At 37.9% G+C, this 23,007-nt stretch overlaps 1 protein-coding gene and 1 long non-coding RNA gene across 5 annotated transcripts in view; both read right to left on the bottom strand.

The window, feature by feature from the left end:
* WAPL (WAPL cohesin release factor) overlaps positions 1–23,007 on the bottom strand; it is a 77,086-nt gene that overhangs the window by 50,419 nt on the left and 3,660 nt on the right. For 3 of the 4 annotated variants that reach the window (XM_082424179.1, XM_082424178.1, XM_082424176.1), the window contains exon 3: positions 1,535–2,578. In XM_082424179.1, the coding sequence (XP_082280305.1) occupies positions 1,535–2,578 (1,044 nt within the window). The remainder of the gene's footprint in view (positions 1–1,534; positions 2,579–23,007) is intronic. The other variant, XM_082424177.1, reaches the window with a different exon arrangement.
* Positions 4,855–23,004, bottom strand: LOC309642565. Its single transcript, XR_014253257.1, has 2 exons — positions 19,538–23,004; positions 4,855–18,843 (listed from the first exon to the last, which is right to left on the bottom strand). It is a non-coding gene; the product is annotated as an uncharacterized lncRNA (long non-coding RNA).

The following is a 23,007-nucleotide window of genomic DNA, read 5'->3' as shown; positions in this document are numbered from 1 at the left end:
CTGCAGCAAACTTCAGTTCTTCAGAAGCAATTCAACACAACGTTGAATTCTGAAAATACTCTTATTTTTAGCAAACCTATTTTTAGGCCAAATGAAGCAAAATGGTAGGTAGCCTCAAGTATGAGACACTCTATAAGAGAATCTATATGTAAAAATACTATGGGATCTTTAGTTGCAGCCTGTGGGCTCTTAGTTGCGGCATGAGGGATCTAGTTTCCTGACCAGGGATCAGAACCCAGGTCCCCTGCATTGGGAGCATGGAGTCTTTTTTTTTTTAAATTTATTTATTTATTTATTTATTTTTGGCTGCATTGGGTCTTCGTTGCTGTGCACGGGCTTTCTCCAGTTGCAGAGAGCAGGGGCTACTCTTCACTCCTGTGTGCGGGCTTCTCATTGTGGTAGTTTCTCTTGTTGCGGAGCACAGGCTCTACGCGCGTGGGCTTCAGTGGTTGTGGCTCATGGGCTCTAGAGCACAGGCTCAGTAGTTGTGGCGCACGGGCTTAGTTGCACCGCGGCATGTGGGATCTTCCTGGACCAGGGCTCAAACCCGTGTCCCCTGCGTTAGCAGGCGGATTCTTAACCAACTGCACCACCAGGAAAGTTCCGGGAGCGTGGTGTCTTAAACACTGGACCACCAGGAGAAGTCCCTACTATGATAGTTCTAACTCACCATAATGACTCTTGTTCTATGACCCTAAAAGGACAAAAGCTCTATTTAACAAGTAAACTGATATAGGAAAAATGTATTTGGTTAAATACAAATAAATTTAGCCCCTGTATCCCAGAGGCTTTCACATACTCTTCCTCGCTCAACAGTCAATCCACTTAACAAAGCCCTTGTCAAGTAGTGACTTACTCATAGCAAAGCTAACCTATTTCTTTTGTTTGTCTCTCAGTGGAGACTATCAACTCCTCAAGGACTTCAAGTCATTACTGGTCCTACTATCTTAAGGGACAAATTAATTTTTCACTGACAAGAGTGTATAAATACTTAACTAGCACTTTTTAATTTTATTAAGTCAACTTACGAGGATGATTCTTAAGATTTAATCTTAACTTCATAAATTTAAGATTTCTTTAGAATGTTTTTTAACATTTATTGATTGATTACGCTTTTTTATTTTAATTTTCTAATATTTCCCTCATTACAACCACCTAATATCAATATAGTTCTAAATGACCAAAATCTATCCTTATGTCTCCATTGCATTTAGTTTTTCAAAGCTGAAACATCAAGATGTTCAGTTTCCCTATACACACACACACACTTTAAAATTCTCAAGTGCTAATGGTAGAATTAAAATACAAATATGAAAAGACTCCCCAATTTACAAACTGGTTCCTTAAAAGGTGGGACTTTATTAACATTTAAATGCTGTTATCTTTGGATAAGGTAATCTTCGGCACTAAATAGGTATTCCTATTAAAATTAAATGTAGTAGCAAGCTAAAACTGAGTATCCAGGAGGAAACTACGTAGCTGTTATTTAAGCCTGAAAAACACGTTTACTAGTAGTTTTTTTTTTAAGTCTTACCTGCATTATTAGTACTAGACTGACTGTCCTGGGAATTATCACTGCTTTCTGGAGGAGGCTGCAAGGAGGGCGATGGAGCCGTTTTAGATCTTTTTTTGTTTGTCTTTCTTTCCACTTGACAGTCATCATCTTCATCATCTTCACTTTCACTGAGATCATCAAAGCCAAAATACTTAATTTTGTAATTAGAACTCCCAGAACCTCCTTCATCACCTCCTGTCTCATCATGATCTTCAAAACCAAAAAATTCAAGTTTAACATCCTTTTTAGATTTAGTATTACTAGGTCGAAATCTAGTAGTGGTCTTAGACGTTGCAATATCTGCTTTTTTTCTTAGCCGGCCAGCTTCTCCCAAATCTGCAGGAGTTGATGCAGTGAACTCATCCATGCTGCGTTCCATAGTATCCTGTATGGTAACATTACAAACTGACAAGCAAGATGGATGTAAAACAGTATAATCTCTAGTCCGTCCAACCGTCCCTCTAAAACTGGTCCCACAACTTACACTGCCTTTCTTTGCCTGATTCAGGCCATCTTTACTTGATTCACTGTTTGCTTTGGCTAAGGCCTGACTGGTGCCGTCCATTAGCTTATCAAAATTTGATGCTCCTTGTGAGGATTTTGCTTTATTGGCCCTACAATACGTCCTACAGTTGCTTGGCCTAAGAACACTTTGCATGATGTCTTCTTCAATGGCTTCATTTAGATTTTCCAACCGATTTTTAAAATCCTCATCCTTCATCTCCAAAAGAGGATCACTATCCAAACTTAAAATACAATCTTCTGATCTGCTATCTTCAAAGTCATTATCCCATTCATACAAACCAGTTCTTACAGATCCCTTGATTGAAGATGTTTCTGATGGAGATTCTGACCTTCTTCCAAGCTGGGAGTTCCAAGTATCATTTGTTTCTTTGATTTCATCAGCTTTGTATCCAGAAGCCACTGTAGTTTCTGCATTGGGTTTCTTAGTACTGTCTTCAGCATTTTTGTAAATATGGTGACTATTTTTTTCATGTTCTTCACTAAAGTTCTCCACTTTATCTATAAAAATGAAAAATAAGTCAAAGGATAAAAATATGAGTGACAGCAATGTAAAAGTTAACAAATAAAAGGGACATTTGGTTAATTAATAGTACAATTAATTATGAAATAATTGCAATAATTTTAAATTGTGAAAAAAATAAATGTTTACAAATCTGATAATTCCCCTTCCAGTATACAGCTCTCATGTCTTCCAGTGACCTCTCCCTAGGCATCCAAGTCCCTTAAAATCGTCACCCTAAACTCAAGAGATTTCAGCAGTGTTAAACAACAGGATCAATTCAGAATGACATATAAATAACTCGGCCAAACCTTCTAAGACGTACTATGGATTTTTCAAATAAAAATGTTTAACCACTGTAAAGCAATTATACTCCAATAAAGATGTTTTTAAAAAATGTTTAAAAATTATTTAATAGAACCTAAACAACGTAACACAATTAATGAAAACATTCTGGCAGTATCTATTTCTCTGGGGTAGGGTTGCCCATATGGCATGCCAGCTCTGTCTAGAAACCTGTTCCAGGGTCAGGTTTCTTTAGCTATTTCTGCTTTCCATTCTTTTTTCTAATCCTAAAAGCCATACAACTTCAAGGCTCTTTTTTTTTTTTTAAACAGTGGCTCTGATGCCTAAATTGCATGGCTACAGTGGCTATTTATCCATATCAGCCAGTGGTAAATCTTAAATTGCCTATTCATTTTGTACTTGGGGAATTCATTTTTGTTGTCTTTAATTTTATCATCAGAAATATTTTTTAAATTTTTCTAAATGAGATGGAAATGTGATTCAAACTGGTACTACAATTAATTCTCCAAGCACTTGTTAGTAGAAAAAGTCGGGTTAAATGTTTATGCCAAATAATAAAATTACCAAAAAACAAAACAAAAAACCACCTATATTTAAGAAAAGTCATTTACAAATCTCAATTAACAAACCATCAAATAAAAGCAAAGGGATGCTTTACATGAATTCACTGTACAATTTTTAATGCTACCCAATGGGTGTAAATGTAATTTATATTTACTTACCTCTACAAAGCAATTAATTTATAGGTATACCTGTTTTATTCTTGGATATTTCCCAGCCAAAGGCAAGGAACTATAGTTTTCATAATCTCAGAAGTACCAAATCACTAAGTATACAATACTGAAAAGATAAGAATTAAAAGCTGACTCTGACATCTGATACTTTCTTAAAGGGGCAGAAGCAAAGCCAAGTTTAAAACCAAACCTGAAGAAATGATACCCGTGCTCTCATAACAAGTGGAAAGAGCACTAGTAGCTGAATTTGGAGACTTGTGTTGCCCTAACCAACTAGCCCTATAGAGCTCAGGCAAGACCCTCAACTTTGGGCGTTTTCCTGAGGGCTTCAATTCCCTCCTGTGCTCAAAAGGGAAGCCACTGACCCATACTACTTTACAGCATTATTAAAGGAATTATTTGCTAAAAAATGCCTATGGGAATGCTTTGTATGCTTAGCTACACAGACGTCTATGAGATGTCATTAAATGTTATACCACACCACTTTTAGTTACATAGCATTCTACTGTGTTAAGGTCACAAAATTTATTTAAGCTGTTTCTAATTGTTTTATGTAATAAACATCCTTCTGACTTAAAAAAAAAAAGGTTATGTTACAGTAAACTTTATTATCCATGTTTTTAAAAATTACTACTTTTAAGTTTTACTTACCACTCCCATTTCCCCTAAAGTCAGAGAATATGTGTTGTGTTTTAACAGTTACTATTCTCATGGGCTGCCTTTCATATGTAAATCTAACTCTGTTGTGAGTATACCTTATAAATTTAAGTGCAAAGAGTAATAAAGAGCCTCAGAGAAAGAAGTTTTGTCACTAAAAGTTATGTCACTAGTAAATACAATTTATTCATGTATTCAATTATATAGCATAAATAATCCTACAGATGAATTATTAAAAGTATATTAATATAATTTTTAAACTTCAGAAATACACTGCATAGATAAAAACTAATTTAATCAACAAAGAGTTCTGCACAAGGAAAGCTATCTAAGTTTTCCACAACAGTATTCTGATATATAAAATAAATGTTTTCTACAGTCCTTCATCATTTAGGTCTTCAAGAAATATTCTTAACTATACCTTCAGAAGAGAAAGCAAGGCTATCTTGTCCTAAAATGCAAAATAGCAATTACTTTCAACTGCCCTCCTTCCTCAAACATCCCAGCTTCCTTGTCAGATAAACTCACTTTATATCTCAAAACATCAAGGGCGGGGAGGGGAAACAAAAATGAGTTGGTTTTTTTTTCTTTTAAAATGGCTTTTACTGAGACACTTCAGGGCTTCTGCAACATTTCTACTTGGAAATCTTTATTTCCAGTTCTTAGGTGGCTAAACCCTTTTCTGTATGCCAACAAGGCTCACTCACACCACCTTAGCAGGGAAGCATACTCATCTATCTTTGCTCAAATGTCCAACCTGGTACGCCCCCGCGCCTCTTTTTTTTTTTAAACAGAAAAGATAAATATCAGTATTTACTCTGTTTTAATCTAAACCAGCTATATAAACAGAAATGTATTTCTAGCAAAGATAACAGTTTAGGAGTTAAACGGATGAGTGCCAGCTCTGCCACTTAGCGGCTAAAATGACCTTAGGCAAGTCACCTTAACTTGGGACAGGGACTTCCCTGGTGGTCCAGTGGTTAAGAATCCGCCTTCCAATGCAGGGGACTCGGGTTCAATCCCTGGTCAGGAAACTAAGATCCCACATGCTGCGGGGCAACTAAGCCTGCACACTGCAACTACTAAGCACGCAGGCCAAAACTAGAGAGCCCATGCACCACAACTACAGAGCCCATGCGCTCTGGAGCCCATGCACCACAACAAGGAACCCACAGGCCAGAGCGGAGGATCCCACGTGCCGCAACTAAGCCCTGATGCAGCCAAAAATAAAATAAAATAAACATTAAAAAAAAAAAGAAGTTGGGACAATTTCTTCATCTGAAAAAATGAGCTAATAAAATCTGTCTCAAGGGCAAGTTGAACAGATAAAAGAAGATAAAAGAAGATGTATCTAAGGATATATGCAGGTTACAGAGCATCACACAAATGCAAATTATCACAGCTGTTACAACTCTGCCACAATATAGCATATATTTTTAATAATCTTTTAGTGAGACATTTCTCAGTGGAATTTAACCTGTATGTTCATCAATATTCCCTTAGGTCCCGTGTCTATCAGCTTCAAGCAAGGAATCCAAAACTGCATTCTAAGGCCTACTGTTCTTCCTCAGTCTAAAGGGTGAAGATTGGATATGTAGAAAGTTTTCAGCAGAAGACTTAGCCTAGCACCATCTGCAAAGATACTTAATAAATGCTTTTTAATATCACTAGATTTTAGTATCACTGGATAGGTACTCAATCTTTTGTATATTCGGTATTACACAAGGGAGAGAATTTAGCATAATAAAGGCTACGTGGAATTTGAGAAACATGGTATTGAACCACACAGCTAAGACAATAACTAGACGTGTAAAAATTTGGCAAGTCGTATTTCCTCTCTAAGCCTCATTCTGCTTATCTAAAAAACAGTACGCAACCTCACATTAAAGATTAATTAAATGCCTATTATTCCCTTAAGATTCTTAATTTTGAAAGGAAACAGAAGATTCCCTTAAAAATAAAAACACATCAGTACCTGCAATAATATGAGTATATATGGTTTTATACAGGAAAATAATCAGGTGGGATAATTTAAGGCTTCCATGCGTAAAGTGAACTCTGAAGTATTTAAAAAGTGGGAAGGGAGGTTTGATCAGAGATTTATGAATGATTTCATGGGATCTGCAAATCTTGTGACACTGTGTGAAAAAAAATGCCTGTGCACACATTTTTCAGGGAGAGTATCTATAACTTTAGCAGGTTTTCAAACACTCCAAAATATATTTTTTAATTGGCAAAGGACAAGAGAAGGAGCAAAATAGCTGTGGGAAATCAGTATATGTTAATTGCAGAATTTCAAATCTCTATGGGAAGGATTATTCAATAATGTGTACTGGAACATCTTTTATCTTTAACCATAAAGCAAAAGAAATTTCATCAAAATTAAATGTCCATTAAAAAACCACTATTTAGGGAATTCCCTGGCAGTCCAGTGGTTAAGACTCCACACTTCCACTGCAGGGGACATAGGTTCGATCCCTGGTCAGGGAACTAAGATCCTGCATGCTTCAGCACAGCCAAAAAAAAAAAGAAAAAAAGAAAAGATTAAAACACACACACACACACCAAAAAACGCTATTTAAGAGAACTACCATACCAGAGAGAGAGAGAAAGAGAGTGAGAGAGAGAGAGTGAGTGTGTGTGTGTGTGTGTGTGTGTGTGTGTGTGTGTGTGTGTGTGTGTGTGTGTGTGTGTGTGTGTGTGTGTGTGTGTGTGTGGCTGGGTCAGGGCTGGGGGTTGATTACAACTATGTAAAGAATGCCCCAACTCAATAAGACACCCAATAAAAATTTTAAATAGAAAAATGATCAAGAGACTTGACCAGTCACTTGATAAAAAAGGATATTCAATAAACATATAAAATATAAATATATTAAAAGGCATTGACATTCATTGGTTATTAGGAAGATGCAACTGAAACCATAATGAGATGCTACTAAACAACCACCGAGAGAGTTATAATTCACAATGCCACATATTGCGGAGGAGGTAAAGCAACTTCAACTGTTCAGAATGGAAATGGGAACAACCACTCTGGCATTATCTACAAAAGCTAAACGTAACAGTTACCCTATGACCCAGAAATTCCACTTCAAAGTACTTACCTAAAAGAAATGTATGCATACATGCACTAAACGACTTATTAAACTTAACCATACAAAACTCCCACTTTTAAAATAATCAAGTATTAGCAATTCCACGTAGTTCAACGTAAGGGAAGTACACTTATGACAACATCATTCCAAAACAAAGAAATATAAATATCCATTAACAGTACAATCAAAAGTGGTCTATTAATACAAAGAAATACTGCAGAGCAATAAAAATAAATAAAACTACATTTCTGTAGGAGTATATCTTAGTACAATCACTACAGAGAGCAATTTGGTAATACTTTTTAAAATTAAAAATGTACATATGAAAGAAATAGACTGACCCTGAAGCAAGCTGTTTTATTTACTCTACAAATAACTCTCCATGAGTATGAATAACATAAGTAACAAGGAAACTCACTACAACATTGTTTCCTGATTTCTGTTTTCATAAACAATACAAATACCTATCAATAAAGAACTAATTAAATTATCATACAACCACATGTCTGAATACTATATAGCTGTTAAAAAGAATGAGGCAGGTCTACAGATATGGTTGCCCTTAGGGAAAGGGATGACAGAAGGATAAAGGGAAAGTCTTCCATACCTCTTGAATTTTATATTGTCTATAAATAGTCTATTCAAAAGCCTTAAAAGTAAAAATTAACCAAAAAAAACAAAAACAAAAAGTAAAAATTAACAAAGGTACATATTAAGTACCTTAAACTGTAACAGTGGTCCTACAGTTATCTTTTTTTGGAGTGCTGAGCTGTTAAAGAATTATATTTATGTACGAAATACAGTGTCTGGAATTTGCTTCAAAATAATCCACTGTTGAAAGGGAGTAGGTGGTAATAAAAATGAAATAAGACTGACTATGAATTGATGTTTATTGAAGCTGGATACACACACATCCCTGTATAACTGTATGCTAGTCTGTATATACAAACAGCATATATACTACCTTCACCCTTCTTAGAAGAAAATGAAGATATTTCCTTTCACTTTTCACTAAACCCATCATTATAGAGATGAAGAAAAGGCAGCCCAGAGAGGCCAATGACGACAAAGGCTGCCAATTAAACCAATGACCAAGAGATCTTATAAAAAGAACCATACCAAATTCTAATACATATTAACTACCTCTAGTGGTGGCTGCTGAAAACTGAAATACTAAAACAGATAAACCATCTTAACCCACATTAATATAAGAGGTCTAGATGAGATGAAGAGGTAAAAATCTAATGTGTTGGGCAAATTGCAATGAGTATCACCTGATGTGCTAAATACTAAATTTAAACAAAAACCTTTGACTTCTAAGGAGACTGTACAGATGACAGAGAAGTGGCTTTGGAGACCATGACCCATGAAATACAGTTGAGGTAACGAGAAAAGTTTAATTTGTGAGGCGGGGGGGATGTGCCACCATTACATGGCAAGCTGCCTCTAATCTGAGTGGCTGTCATGCAAAGAGAGAACAAACTTATTCAATGTGTAGAAATCATTCAAATTCACAGAAACTAAAAGGACTGATGAGCATTAAAGGTCAATTAGAGGGACTTCCCTGGTGGTCCAGTGGTTAAGACTCTGCGCTCCCAACGCAGGAGGACCGGGTTCAATCCTTTGTCAGGGAACTAGATCCCGCATGCCTCAACTAAGAGCCCACAGGCCGCAACTAAAAGATCCTGCATGCCGCAACTGAAGATCCCACACGCTGTAATGTAGATCCTGTGTGCCACAACTAAGACCTGGTGCAGCTAAATAAATAAATAAATATTTTCTTTAACAAATCAATTAGAGCCGTCCAATGAAGGGGATGCCTAGGGAGGAGAGTGTACTCCCTTGTCATAAAAGAAGTATTTGATAAAATGGGGCTTCATCAAAACCAGTAACTTCTGCTCTGCAAAAAACACTGTTAAGAGAATGCAAAGACAAGCCACAGAGTCAGAGAAAATGTCTGCAATAAATATGTCTGATACAATACTTGTACCCAGAATAAAGAACTCTTAAAATTCAGTGAGAAAATAAACAACCCGATTAAAACTGAGCAAAAAAATGTGAGCAGACGTCACCAAAGAAACTATACTGTTACCAAATAAGTACATGAAAAATGATCATTAGTCATGAAGGAAACGCAAAAGGCTGATTTCCTTAATATACTAAGAATTCAGGGCTTCCCTGGTGGCGCAGTGATTAAGAATCCGCCTGCCAGTGCAGGGGACAAGGGTTTGAGCCCTGGTCCGGGAAGATCCCACATGCCGCAGGGCAGCTAATCCCGTGCACCACAACTACCGAGCCTGCGCTCTAGAGGCCGTGAGCCACAACTACTGAGCCTGCATGCCACAACTACTGAAGCCTGCATGCCACAACTACTGAAGCCCGCGTGCCTAGAGCCTGTGCTCTGCAACAAGAGAAGTCACCGCAATGAGAAGCCCGCGTACCGCAATGAAGAGTAGCCCCCTCTCGCCACAACTAGAGAAAGCCCGCGCGCAGCAATGATGACCCAGCGCAGACAAAAATAAACTAATTAATTAATTTAAAAGATTTCTATGAAAAAATATATATATACTAAGAATTCTTACACATTGATAAGTCCAATGAACGTCCCAGCAGAAGAAGCAGGTAGAGACACATAAAAGCAATCAATAGAAAAAGAAATAGAATGAATTAATAACTTATGAAAAGACACTCAATTTCATTCACAATTAAAAATCAGAGTACACGTTATATAATTATATCTCAACAAAGCTGGAAGAAGAAAGTAAAACAAAGTTGTTTTACTAGTACTGCCCTAAATACTTTCCATCTATTAATTCGTTTGATCTCTTAGCAACCATCTGATGTAGGTACTATTACAAGTTCACAAGCTTTTATCCACAATTCTAACATCTAAAAAGCTCTGAAAACAAAGTTTTCTCATAATGCATTTTGAAGCAAAACCTGACCTCACCTAAGTGAGGCTACTGATAGTATTTTCTTTTTCTGAAGAAACAGCTGTCTTGATTAGAGTGCTACCTAGCCCCTGACGGGTGTTAATGTAAAATACATACACTTCCTAAATTCCAAAATAATCCCAATTTCAAGATAAATCTGGCCCCAAAGGTTTCAGGTAAGGAAATGTGAAGCTGTATCCCATTCTGCAGATGAGGGACGGTAGATTTCAGTTTGTAGACAGTTGACAGCCACATAGTTAAGTGGTGTTTATTGTCTGAAAAATAAAGCAACTTTTTAAAGCAAACAAAAACACTGGAAGCAACCCAAAGGTCTGACATCTACAAGGAACTGGTTAAGAAATTACAAAACATAGGTAAATTGACACACCATGCAGCAGTATTTTTAAATAAAAAAGGGAGGGAGGCCAGAAAGAAAACTTTCATATACTGACATAGAATTATTCCCAAGATATATTAAGTGAAAAAGCAAGGTACAAAACAACACGTTATCATTTTGCAGATCTAAATACACACACGTATATGTAACTGTTTGTATTGCTTGTAGGTGCACAGCATATGTCAGAAAGGGTAACAAAATTATGAATGGTCGATCACGCCAAGAGGAACTGGGACAACTGGAGAAAGGGGCTGGGAAGCTTTTAACTAACCACTATCATTTTGTACCATGTGCAGATATTTTTAAAACATAAAGATGTATATATTCTAAAGCAGAAAAAATTAAATCCCCAAAATAAACAAAACATTTTTTTTCTACTTTCAGCTAGACAAAGTCCAAAGTTCGACAGAATGATATGCTAGAAAAAAAAAGCCACACTGTTAGTGGGAAATTTGGTAATATCAATTGAATATTTAAATGTATATTCTTTTTCAATTCTAGATGTTTCAACTTCTAGAAACATCTTCTGCCACAATACTGACATGACTCTCAAAAACATAAGTAGAATGATGTTCCAAGTAGCATTTATTTGTAATAGCAAATGACTAGAAACAGCCAAACTACTCCTAAGAGACTTAAGTATGGTACATCCATATAATGGAAAACCATGAAGCTGCTAAAAAAGAACAAGGTAGATTTATAAATACTGATGTGTACATCTTAAAGATTTTTCCGTGTTTTTTAAGGCACAATACACTATACACACACAGTATACACAGATATATATCATGCTCCCATTTATGTGTTTGTTTTTAAGGATACATAGATTTACATGCTGTGCATATTAAAGATTATGAAAGTATATATAAGAAATTGTTAACAGCACTTGCTTCTGTGAAAGGGAACTGATTTTTCACTGTCAGCGAAGGTATGTGGCTATCTATCAAGGGCACTTAAAAAGTCACAGGAAAAACATGGCACATCATCTTCAGTGGGTCAGTTTTACTCAAAGATCTGGAAGGTAAAAAGTACTTAAAAAGTTAAGCATTTCAAGTGGTAATTTAAAATGTTTTTATATTTTATAAAGCATACCTATCAAACACAAAGCCAACATGTAATTTTAAAGATAAAACAGTAAATATAAAACAACTTCAGGGACTTCCCTGGTGGTCCAGTGGTTAAAAATCTGCGCTTCTACCGCAGGAGGCACGGGTTCAATCCCTAGTCAGGGGACTTAACATCATGCATGCCGCACAGCATGGCCAAAAAAACTTCAAAAGCAGCATTCAGCTGGGCCCACTACACAGAGCAGTACAAGTCAACTCAACTTCCCCTCAGTCCTCATTAACAACAGCCCATGGAGAGCCTTACTGCCCACTGCCATTGCCCACCCACACACCAAGAAGCTTGTCTGCTCCTGTGGCCTCCTGCTCAAGCTGCCTAACTCTGCCCACCCTTGCAGAAGAACAGGGAACACACCCACATACCCAAGCCAATACTCAAACAGTAGGCCACCCTGACAATTAACTCTTCAAACTAGATACACAGACCCCTGGAGTTACACAAAGACCTTCCAAAACATATACAGGCACAATTAAGTTTTAGGGACATTCATTTCTAAATCCCCACCTTCCTCATGTACTCTGGTCCAAAAACTGATCTACCAACCCATCTGGGATTAATCATTCTTCTCCCATGTTACAAATAATGGCATATCCCTCACCTACCCCTAATCTATGATACACTGCTCCTACTCTGGCATGACCTATAAAGAAATAATGTGATACATTATTAGTTTCTGTGCTTAATAACTGAGTAACTCTAATGTCTTGGTAACAAATCCTTTGCATGTCAGGTGGTTCCAATTATTGCTTTCCAAATAGAAACTACCATAGCAAAACTCTCTCCATTCTTATTTTTGTCAATATGGTATCCTAATATTTACATGTATTAAAAAATAGGAATAGGGACTTCCCGGGTGGCGCAGTGGTTGAGAATCTGCCTGTCAATGCAGGGGACACGGGTTCGAGCCCTGGTCTGGGAAGATCCCACATGCCGCGGAGCAACTAGGCCCGTGAGCCACAACTACTGAGCCTGCGCGTCTGGAGCCTGTGCTCCGCAACAAGAGAGGCCGCGATAGTGAGAGGCCCGCGCACCGCAATGAAGAGTGGCCCCCGCTTGCCGCAACTAGAGAAAGCCCTCGCACAGAAACGAAGACCTAACACAGCCAAAAATAAAAATAAATTAATTAATTAAAAAAAAAAAGGAATAGGTTGATGCCAAAGACTTCGTAATTCTAGCAATAATATTCATCCACATATACATGAGCTAATTGAAAAAAGGCACCACGCATATCATTAAGAGGTGTATTTCCAATAAACTTTGCCTTTAAGACTCACAGCAATCACATTTGATCAATTATACACTAATAATTATGGTCATAACTTAATCTAGAAGAATTTTTAAATACTTAAAGCATCAGAATCACAGAAAATTCTTAAAAGTTTACATTTAAATTTATACACATATTTTTGTACAAAGAATTATGAAAAGATGACCATTAAAAAACATATTCAGGGACTTCCCTGGTGGCGCAGTGGTTAAGAATCCGCCAGCCAATGCAGGGGACACAGGTTCGATCCCTGGTCTGGGAAGATCCCACATGCCGTAGAGCAACTAAGCCCGTGCTCCAACAACTACTGAGCCTGCACTCTAGAGCCCATGAGCCACAACTACTAAGCCCACACGCCACAACTACTGAAGCCCGTGCACCCTAGGGCCCGCGTGTCGCAACAAGAGAAGCCACCGCAATGAGAAGCCTGTGCACCGCAATGAAGAGTAGCCCCCGCTCGCCGCAACTAGAGAAAGCCTGTGTGCAGCAACAAAGACCCAAAGCAGTCAAAAAAAAAAAAAAAAAAAAAAAAGACATATTCATTAGGATCAAATTCTAAAGGGGAAGTGGGATAGAAATACAATTTCAAAAAGGATAAAGGGTGCTGTAAGTCTTCTGGCTGTTAAAGAAAAACTTGTTCTTTTATTTTTTTTAATGTACGAAAGTGAACAGCAAATACTTATGTATTTGTAAGCAAGAAGGTGATTACAATAAAAGACAGGATAGCAATTACTTTGAGGTGAAGGAGGGGACACAAGGAAGAGCTTCTGGAGTGGCTGGCACTATTCTGTTCCTTGATGTGGGTGGTGGTTACAACAGTGTTGCTCCTATAATAATTCACTAAGCAAAACATGTATTTCTAGGTATTTTATTATATTGTGTGATTTTCTGTATCTGTGGTTTTTTTTACAATAAAAAGTTAAAGAAATCACTATGCTACCTATTGCATGTCAGTTTTATTTTAAAATGTCAATATTTACAGGAAATTATATTATTATTTTACAGAAAATGTATATCCTTTGCAAGCATTTCAATATTTTCGTGACCAGCAATCCACACCTAGGTACATACCCCAAGAGGAATGTGGACATATCTCTACACAAAAACCTAAATGGAATTGTAAGCAACTTCATTCATAATTGCCAAAAACTGAAAACCCAAATGTCCTTCAACTAGTGAATGGATTGTGGTACGTACAATGGAATACTAGTCAACAATAAAAATACTGAAACAGTGCTCACTTCGGCAGCACAGATACTAAAATTGGAACGATACAGAGAAGACTAGCATGGCCCCTGCACAAGGATGACACGCAAGTTTGTGAAGCGTTCCATATTTTTGGCATGGACATATATACACTACCAAACGTAAAATAGATAGCTAGTGGGAAGCAGCCGCATAGCACAGGGAGATCAGCTCGGTGCTTTGTGACCACCTAGAGGGGTGGGATAGGGAGGGTGGGAGGGAGGGAGATGCAACAGGGAAGAGATCTGGGGACATATGTATATGTATAACTGATTCACTTTGTTATAAAGCAGAAACTAACACACCATTGTAAAGCAATTATACTCCAATAAAGATGTTAAAAAAAAAAAACTGATACATGCAACAACGTGGAATACTCTCAAAAGCATTATGCTAAATGAAAAAAGCCAGACTGAAACTGCTACATACTGTATGACCTCAGGTATATGAAATTTTGGAAAAAACAAGGCTGCAGGGACAGAAAACAGATCAGTAGATGCCAGGGTTGGTGGTGGGAGAAGGGACCCACCACAAAGGAGCATGAAAGAACTTTTGACATGAGGGAAATAGTCTCTGTCTTGATAATGATTACCTAATTGTGTACATTTCCACAGTTTTGTTTTGTTTTTTTTTTAAGATACTGCACCAGTTATCTTCTACTTGCCCTTCCAGATCTACTCTCCACCCTGATCTCAGCCCTGGGAGGCTGACCTGTAATAAAGTTTCCTTACCCTCAGGCTTCCATTGGGTTCCATCTATGAGGAGCCTCAGGACAGAGGAGGGAAGGAGCAGAGTTAGGTTCAAATACTTTATCCTCCTCAAGCACCCTCCTTAGGAGGTCCCTTCAACAGAAGGATACTGCTCTTCTTAAGGTGGCCTCTAAGCGGCTAAATTAATCGCTTGCCCCTGTGAAACTGGGTGATAATAGCTTCACTGCAGCTAACCCAGGCTAGGCTTTCCCTAACATTCCTCCCACACCTTTGTAAATAGCCTAAAACCCTCCAGGTTTGAGCCTAACTGGGGCCCGCCATGTTTCCAAGTGTGACCTTGACTGATAAATCAAGATGAAAACTTTAAAAATATATGTATGAGAGGGCAAACACATCTTGTCATCTACCTCCTCCTGTACTCTAACTCAAAATGTACCTGTACTTCTTTCCCATCTCCTAATCCAACAACCCACTGCCCCCACCTCCCCGTACCTTTTAAGTCCAGAGTATTCAGGCCTCAGTGACCAGCAAACTCACACCCACCTGGGGGTCATGCCCTCTATCACCTCCTTGCCCTAACTGAAACCTGACTAAGGACGCTACTTCTCCTGCAGTGCCCTCTAGTATCTCAGAGAAGGATGGCTTGCCCTTTATACAACTATTACTACTCCCCAATCTTATAAAAGCCCATTCCTTTGAGGCTTGTGCCACCTGGCTAGTTACCCTCTAATATTCCTCATATCTGTCATCTAACAACCTCTTATTCTTCATTTAAGGATTTTACACGAAGATTTACAATCTACCCCTCCATGCCACTTTCGCTATCATCCTGAATTCCACCAAATTCCAACCCCCTGACCTCCCAGTTCCTTAATCTTCTCCCATCAACAGTCTTCTACATTCCATCTGAGCCACCAGTTCACAGTTTCACCCAGGAACTTGTCATGTCCTAAAATGCTTCAACTTTCAAATATTAAAATCAGATAACCCATATTTTAATCACTACCAAATCCAACTTGCTTGTTCCAGTAATCCTATTCTTGACTTTTATTTAATAAGACTCTCAGTATACTGACCTCTCTTCTCTCCTTTCTCCTACCCACCCACCCTGTCCAGTTAGTAAACTTTAAACTGCACAGTCCATCATTTCAGTCACTCTCTGGTTGATAACCTAAATTCTTTCTTCTCTATCTGTTCATTCCATATCTACTCAGACAAAATGCCAGTCCAGGGTAATTCTCATTATTCTATCCAATACTCTGTATTTTGTGCAGGTTCTGGCTAATAGGGCCTACTAAAGAAGAGGGGGAAACACACATACTCAATGGGGAGATCAGCAATCATGAGTTTTCAGTGATACAAGCTTCAACTAAGGCATCAATAATGTCCAGAAATTCTACTTTCTCCCTAGACAGCTCCCTCCTTTTCCACTTTCTGCAACATCTATTTGAACCCTTTGCTCCTCCCCTCCAGCCACCACATACCCCTTCTTTTTTCTTTCTCCCTTTCAGAGATGACTTCTTTCGCCACTTTACGGAAAGAAAGAAAAAAAAAGAAGCTTTTGTTCATAAACCACCTTATCTTCCATCTTCCCATTAAACTCACATTTTCACCCACCTTTCCTCCTAGCCAAGAAATGCAGCATCCCTTCTCCTAAGACCACTCTCCCCCTGGGTTTTGGATCCTACGCTTCAAGGTTCCCTTGTATAATCAAACCTTCCAGAACCCCTCATTTATCTCTAGCTGCCCCTTTTCTTCTCTCCTTCTAACATCTTTAACAAGTTGAGTACACTTGCCAACCCCATTTCCTCGCTGTGTACTCACTGCTCAGACCACTTCTATCCAAGCTGTAAAGTCCAATGCCTGCTCTGCAGTCCTCATTTTCATTGATTTTACAGCAGGAATTCCAATTCAGTAGATCCTTCATGAAACACTTTTCTGTTGGATTCTATAAAATATCACTCACATGATTTTCCTTCAGGTACTCTAGCTTCTCCTACTCAATTTCCTTATCTAGTTTTTCTTCCTCTTCTCTCCATCCATTAAGTATTGCAAGTTCTTCACAGTTCAGTACTTTTCCTTACATTCTCTGTAATGACTTCTAATCCTGTACTTTCAAATAACATTTGTATGCTGAGTCGCAAATTTATCATCTCTAACCAAGACTTCTTATCTAAGTTCCATACCAGCAGATCCTGCTGCCTCTTGAACATATCTCACAAATATCTTAAACTCAATGTATCCAAAACTGAACTCACGAACTTCCCCTCATAAATGTCCCCTTATCTCAATGAATGATACTACAACCTACTCAGTTGCTCACATTAGATACCTGGGATTCATTCTTTATGTCTCCTTCCTTAAAGCCCACATCACCAAGCAGATTCACTTTTATCCTTTCCCAGTGCACCAGCAGGTCTCAAGTCAAATGTCAGTCTTGCCCCCAGGCTTCACTCAGACTAGGTAAATTAGCCTATGATATATTTCACAGCATCCTATATTTTTCTGTCATTTTCTGCAGAAAATGTTTGTCTTTATGCAATCTCTTATTCTTTATTCAATCCATCTTGCCCACTAGAATGTGAAAGAGCAAGATCTTGTTCATGGACATACACCCAACACCCGGCATACAGAAGACACTGAAATTATAGCTGGACGGTTGGAAGGAAGGCATCCCCACAACTACTTATGAAATATTCATCCTCCTCTACCACCAGAGGTCTGGAAAAGTTGAGAACTATTTCCTGAAGAGTCAGGGGCTGAACCATAAAAATATACGGTGCATCATCTTGTTCTAAATTCTAAGAATATGGAATACATGTTGAAAATGCTCTGAAAAACAACTAACATTACAAAAATGTGTTGCCATTGTTTTAGAAATAGTTATTTATCATAACCAGCAGAAGTCAACAGTTCCATCCCTAGAGGGCAGAGACTATGCTTACGGTTTTCTTGTACCAGCTCACGGCTGGTATTCAACCTGGATCTGAGAAGAAACTTATTAGGGATTACCTGCACTTGTGTTACCGCTCAAACCCTGAGAATGAACCTCCTTTCACAAAGAAACTCCTTTACAAGAAACTAAAGCTCTACTTTAAAACAAAATGTATTTACTTGAAATTACAGTGTCTCTCAGAATTTGCATATTGTTAAATTTCCATACAGAACAAAAAATTAACAAATAGAAGATACCTATTAACCATAAAAATAAGGTCAGCTTTCTTCAGTAAGTATTATAGGTAGTTTGGCCTCTATTCTTATTAAAAAGCAAATTACTTAAACAGAGGCAAGAGATAATCCATAATTTGTTGTCAAAGTTATTTCCAACATCAAGAGAAAACTCACTGTATAGTGACAGTCTATTATTTTAAATATAAAGCTTTAAATATGATAAAATTAAGTTCACTCACATCAGAATACAGCAGCACTGTATGAAAAGAACACTTTGGACGTTTCTCAGATCTTCCACTTAATAGTTCAAGTTATTCAACTTCTCTGAACTATGCTTTACCCCCTCTAAAATGGGAATAAAGCCTGCCTTAAATAGTTGTGATTAAAGAGCAACTGATATATAAAGGGCTTAGCACAAAGGAACAACAGGCATCTTCTCTTCTCTCTTTTTTTTTTTTTTCTTTTTTGGCCAGCTTTGCAGCTTGCAGGAGCTTAGTTCCCCGACCAGGGATCAAACCCGTGCCCCCTGCAGTGGAAGTGCAGAGTCTTAACCACTGGACCACCAGGGAAGTCCCTTATCCTCTTCTCTTACAAGAAGCTGATTTCAGGTATGACAAGTATATTCTATATGACAAATACATTCAATATCTAAATGAAGGCAGGTAACTCTTGCTGATGCTATACTTGCAGAATTCTTCAGTAATCCTTATTAATCACCTGTACTTTATCCAATGAGTAGATGACAATCTCTCAGGTCACAAGTTCCTGGCCTACTTTAAGCTTTCAGAACTAGAACAATTCATTTCCCTTTCTAAAAACCATCTTCAGTTCTAAATCAAAGTTGCTAATTTCCTGACAATAACGGCCCTCTAACTTATACAAATACTCAGTACAGTTTTAAGCAAATGGAAAAAATTTTATTGGCTACAAAGACAGTCATGCAAATTAAGAGCCTATGCCATAGTTATCTCAATATTTGGCAGGATATGTAGACTGAATCCCAGCTGGCTAGCAAGGAAAGTGTGCCAAGTAGAAATACAAGTCTTTACACACTTTATTCTGGAGCCCAGATTAAAAACCTGCAGCAGAAAGCACAAAGATGGAAAATAGAAGTAGCTGCATATAAAAGGCAAGAGAAGCTTTCTTTTACCCCTAATGCACATAGCCCTGGATTCCAAACTTTATAAGAATACTCCAAGATCTCTCAAAAGGTCAAAGTTTTAGGTCCTGCTAAAAGTCATTTTTAAGTGTCACACTTGTTTGAGGATTCACTGGCTTTAATGATAACTGCAACTAAAGTATCTACAGATAAAATAACAAATCCTGAAGCTGCTTTAAAATAATCCAAGAGAGGGAATTCCCTAGTGGCACAGTGGCTAAGAATCCGCCTGCCAATGCAGGGTACACAGGTTCGAGCCCTTGTCTGGGAAGATCCCACATGCCGCGGAGCAAATAAGCCCGTGCGCCACAACTACTGAGCCCGCACACCTAGAGCCCGTGCTCCACCACAACAGAAGCCACCGCAATGAGAAGCCCGCGCACCGCAATGAAGAGTAGCCCCCGCTCACCCAACCAGAGAAAGCCTGTGCTCAGCAACAAAGACCCAACATAGCCAAAAATAAATAAATAAAATAAATTAATTAAAAAAATAAAATAAAATCCAGGAGGCAGAGACTCGTGTGTACAATAGATGGAACAAGATTTGCCATATACTGACAACTGTTGAAGCTAGAAAACAGGCACATGACGTTCTTTTTAACATTCTATTTTTGTGTGTCTGAAAGTTCCACACTAAAAAGTTTTTTTTCTTAAATCAAGGTTAGGATGTTTTAGCAACTCAGTACTTCCCTGCAGTTCTCATTCAGTTTGTAATCTTGCTTCTGGTTCCCTTACCCACCAAGCATCTATTCGGAAAATAGCAACCATCATATTTTATCATGACCTCATTCTGGGTTTCCTCTTCAAATAAGCCACAATCTTAAAAAGCACTATCTGGTATAAAATATTTAAAACAAAGAATTTTAATAGTACCTAAAAATTAACCACATACTCCCCCATAAAGAGATCTACTTTAAAACTTAATGCCAGGAGAAATGATATAATAAGTCTGAGCTTGGATAAGTCCTTTTCACTGATGTGATATAATTCTGCAGCAAAAATGGTATGAATGAGCAGGAACATTCCACTGGAAGGATACCAAAGAAACTGACTTGTGCACTTTGAACAGAATAATCATAAAATTTCCTGTACATGACCTGCAAAGAATTTCTGAGACCAAAATAGGTGTACAGCACTTTTATCTGAAGTCCAAAATTTTATCATTCTCAAAAGATCTCTAATTCAAAAAAGGTTTAGGAACCACTCTAGATTTACAGAGACTCCTTTTATCAAAACCTTAGGTTTGAATTTCTAAACTTCAACTAAAATCAGAAGGCTTTCTGAACGATAGCAAAGGCAATGACAATCTGACAGACATAATGCAAGAAAAGAGTCTAGGCACAGAGAAATGCCCAAATTTTAGAGAAGACGGGCAAAAAAGGAAGCTCATAATGTATAGAAGTATTCTCAGAACTATAACCAACTTATAAACATGAACTTATAAAGGGTTTATAAGAACAATAACTTGTACATCTTAGGGATAGGATAAGACCATGAGAATTAAAAGCACTCCTTCAAAGTTCCCTTCTTATCCTACAGCAAGCTACCAGGGTTGCTGCAGCTCTGGATGGGCGAGGGAGAGGAGAAAGTAAGAAATATTTATAGTGCTACACCATTCCCTTCCTACTAAGGGTGCCTTGTGAAGAAAGAAGGAAGAGGAACAAGATGTTCTTGAACATCTATTTTCTCTATTTTAGTATATATTTTCCCCTCACAAACCCATTATAATGGAGTTTGGCTTCCCAGTCAATCCACAGTATCAGCACCAGAACTACAATTTAGCTACATTATACTGGGAAGCTAATACCTCATTTCTACAGAACATTATGTTTCCAGTTCCCAGTGAACAACTTCAAATGGCACTCTGGATATATATAGATGTAACATGAACAAAACTATATAAGCAATTGCTGCCTATGAATATTTCACTTCCAAGTTCCTGTTCCCCCTGCAACTAAACATTTATCCTATTGATGATACCCTCTGCCTGCCAGTGATGCCCCCCTCTCCTCCAAAGACAGCACTTGGGGAAGCTTGTGTCTGCACACCTTGACCAGTTTCACCACTTCCCCAGCCTCATCTTCCCTCCTCCAGCCTATCTGCCCCATACTGAGGATTAGAACACTGGATAACTGACTGGAACAGCATTCCCAGAGCCTGGCACAGTGAAGGACACAGAGTAGGTGCGTGTTTTGAAAAAAATCAATAAATGAATCTCATTCCAATTCTGCCACTACCCACACTTGGACTGTTAATCTTTTTGAGTCTCATCTATAAAACAAGGTAAGCTGAATTAAAGTTCATTTTGGCTCAATGGTTCTATGATTAGAATACATTTTTAGGAGCTGATCTGGGAAACAGCTTTTATGCTCTGTTTTCTAATGAAAATTTAACCTAACCTTAATTTATGAACAATGCTTCAGGAGAAATGTAGGCAAAGGATAAGAAGAGCCAAGTCAGAATTAACCAGGAGGACAAGGGCATGACAGTAACAGCTGGCTCACACTCTCATCCAAGGGTGAGAAAAAGAGTGAAAAATGTTCAGGATTTTTTGTAAAACTATGCGAGGCAAAGTATTTGAGGTGCCTTATGGTAAGCCCCCAAAGGACAAATTCCTCTCCAGAATTCAGAAATAGGAAAGTTTTGTCTTTACCTCCTTTTAAAATATGAGCTCTCTGTAATTTTTTCTTTTTTTTTAAGGCCGCGCAGCAAGGGGGATCTTAGTTCCCTGACCAGCGATCGAACCCGAGCCCCCTGCAATGGAAGCGCGGAGTCTTAACCACTGGACTGCCAGGGAAGTCTCTATGTAACCTTTTATTATCACTAAATTTTGCCAGGAAGTCAAGAACTAAGGTTTGTTTTAGACCACAGTGCGATCCTTATCCTATTGCTGATAAGGCACGCAGGCTGTCTCCCTTGCCATCTCCAATCTAAGCTCTTCAGTCTTTTGGTTAATTGCACTTCTTATCATTTATTATTGTAAGTCTTAAATCCTTTACAAAAATGAGTTAGGGGTACAACTGATAAAATACATTGTTTTAAGAACAAACACTAGATGCCAGGTTTACAAATTAACATTTTAAAAATACAACTGGTTTTGTGGATGAAAATCTATTAATACAAGTTGCTACTGGCACCAGACTCCAAACTAATTTCAATTTGCTCAATTCTTTGTTTCCACTCCATACTTCCTTAATCTTCCTAGTTTTGGAAGAAAGTCTAACACTCCTAAACTTAATCCTCATTGTAAATGCTCATCTCAGTTTCATTATCAGTAACCATCCAAATCCTCCACAGTAATAGAAATGAGATACTGTGCAATCCCAACACAACAAAAAGAGATGTTTCTTACTGCAATTGGAGCTAAGGATTAATGAAAGATCACTCCCAAAATGTACTGTGAGTACAGTCTGGAAACATTAATTTCCAAGTTGCTTAAGTAAAATTTCAACTCCTAATTGGTTTCTTTAATTTCTTAAATCGCCTCTACAAAATTATCTTTGGTCCCCATTAATTATTAATGCAGAAAAAAAACCCAAGAGGTGTAATATTTCAGAATCTAAATCAAAATCATTTAACTAAATGGCTTACACAAAGCTCTCCTGGCTCAGAATAAAGAAAATCAAAACT

This window comes from Balaenoptera physalus (assembly GCF_965194825.1).
Source record: "Balaenoptera physalus genome assembly, chromosome: 14".
Lineage (NCBI taxonomy): Eukaryota > Metazoa > Chordata > Mammalia > Artiodactyla > Balaenopteridae > Balaenoptera > Balaenoptera physalus.
Note: the sequence above shows the minus strand (reverse complement) of the source record. Positions and strands in the feature narration are given on the sequence as shown.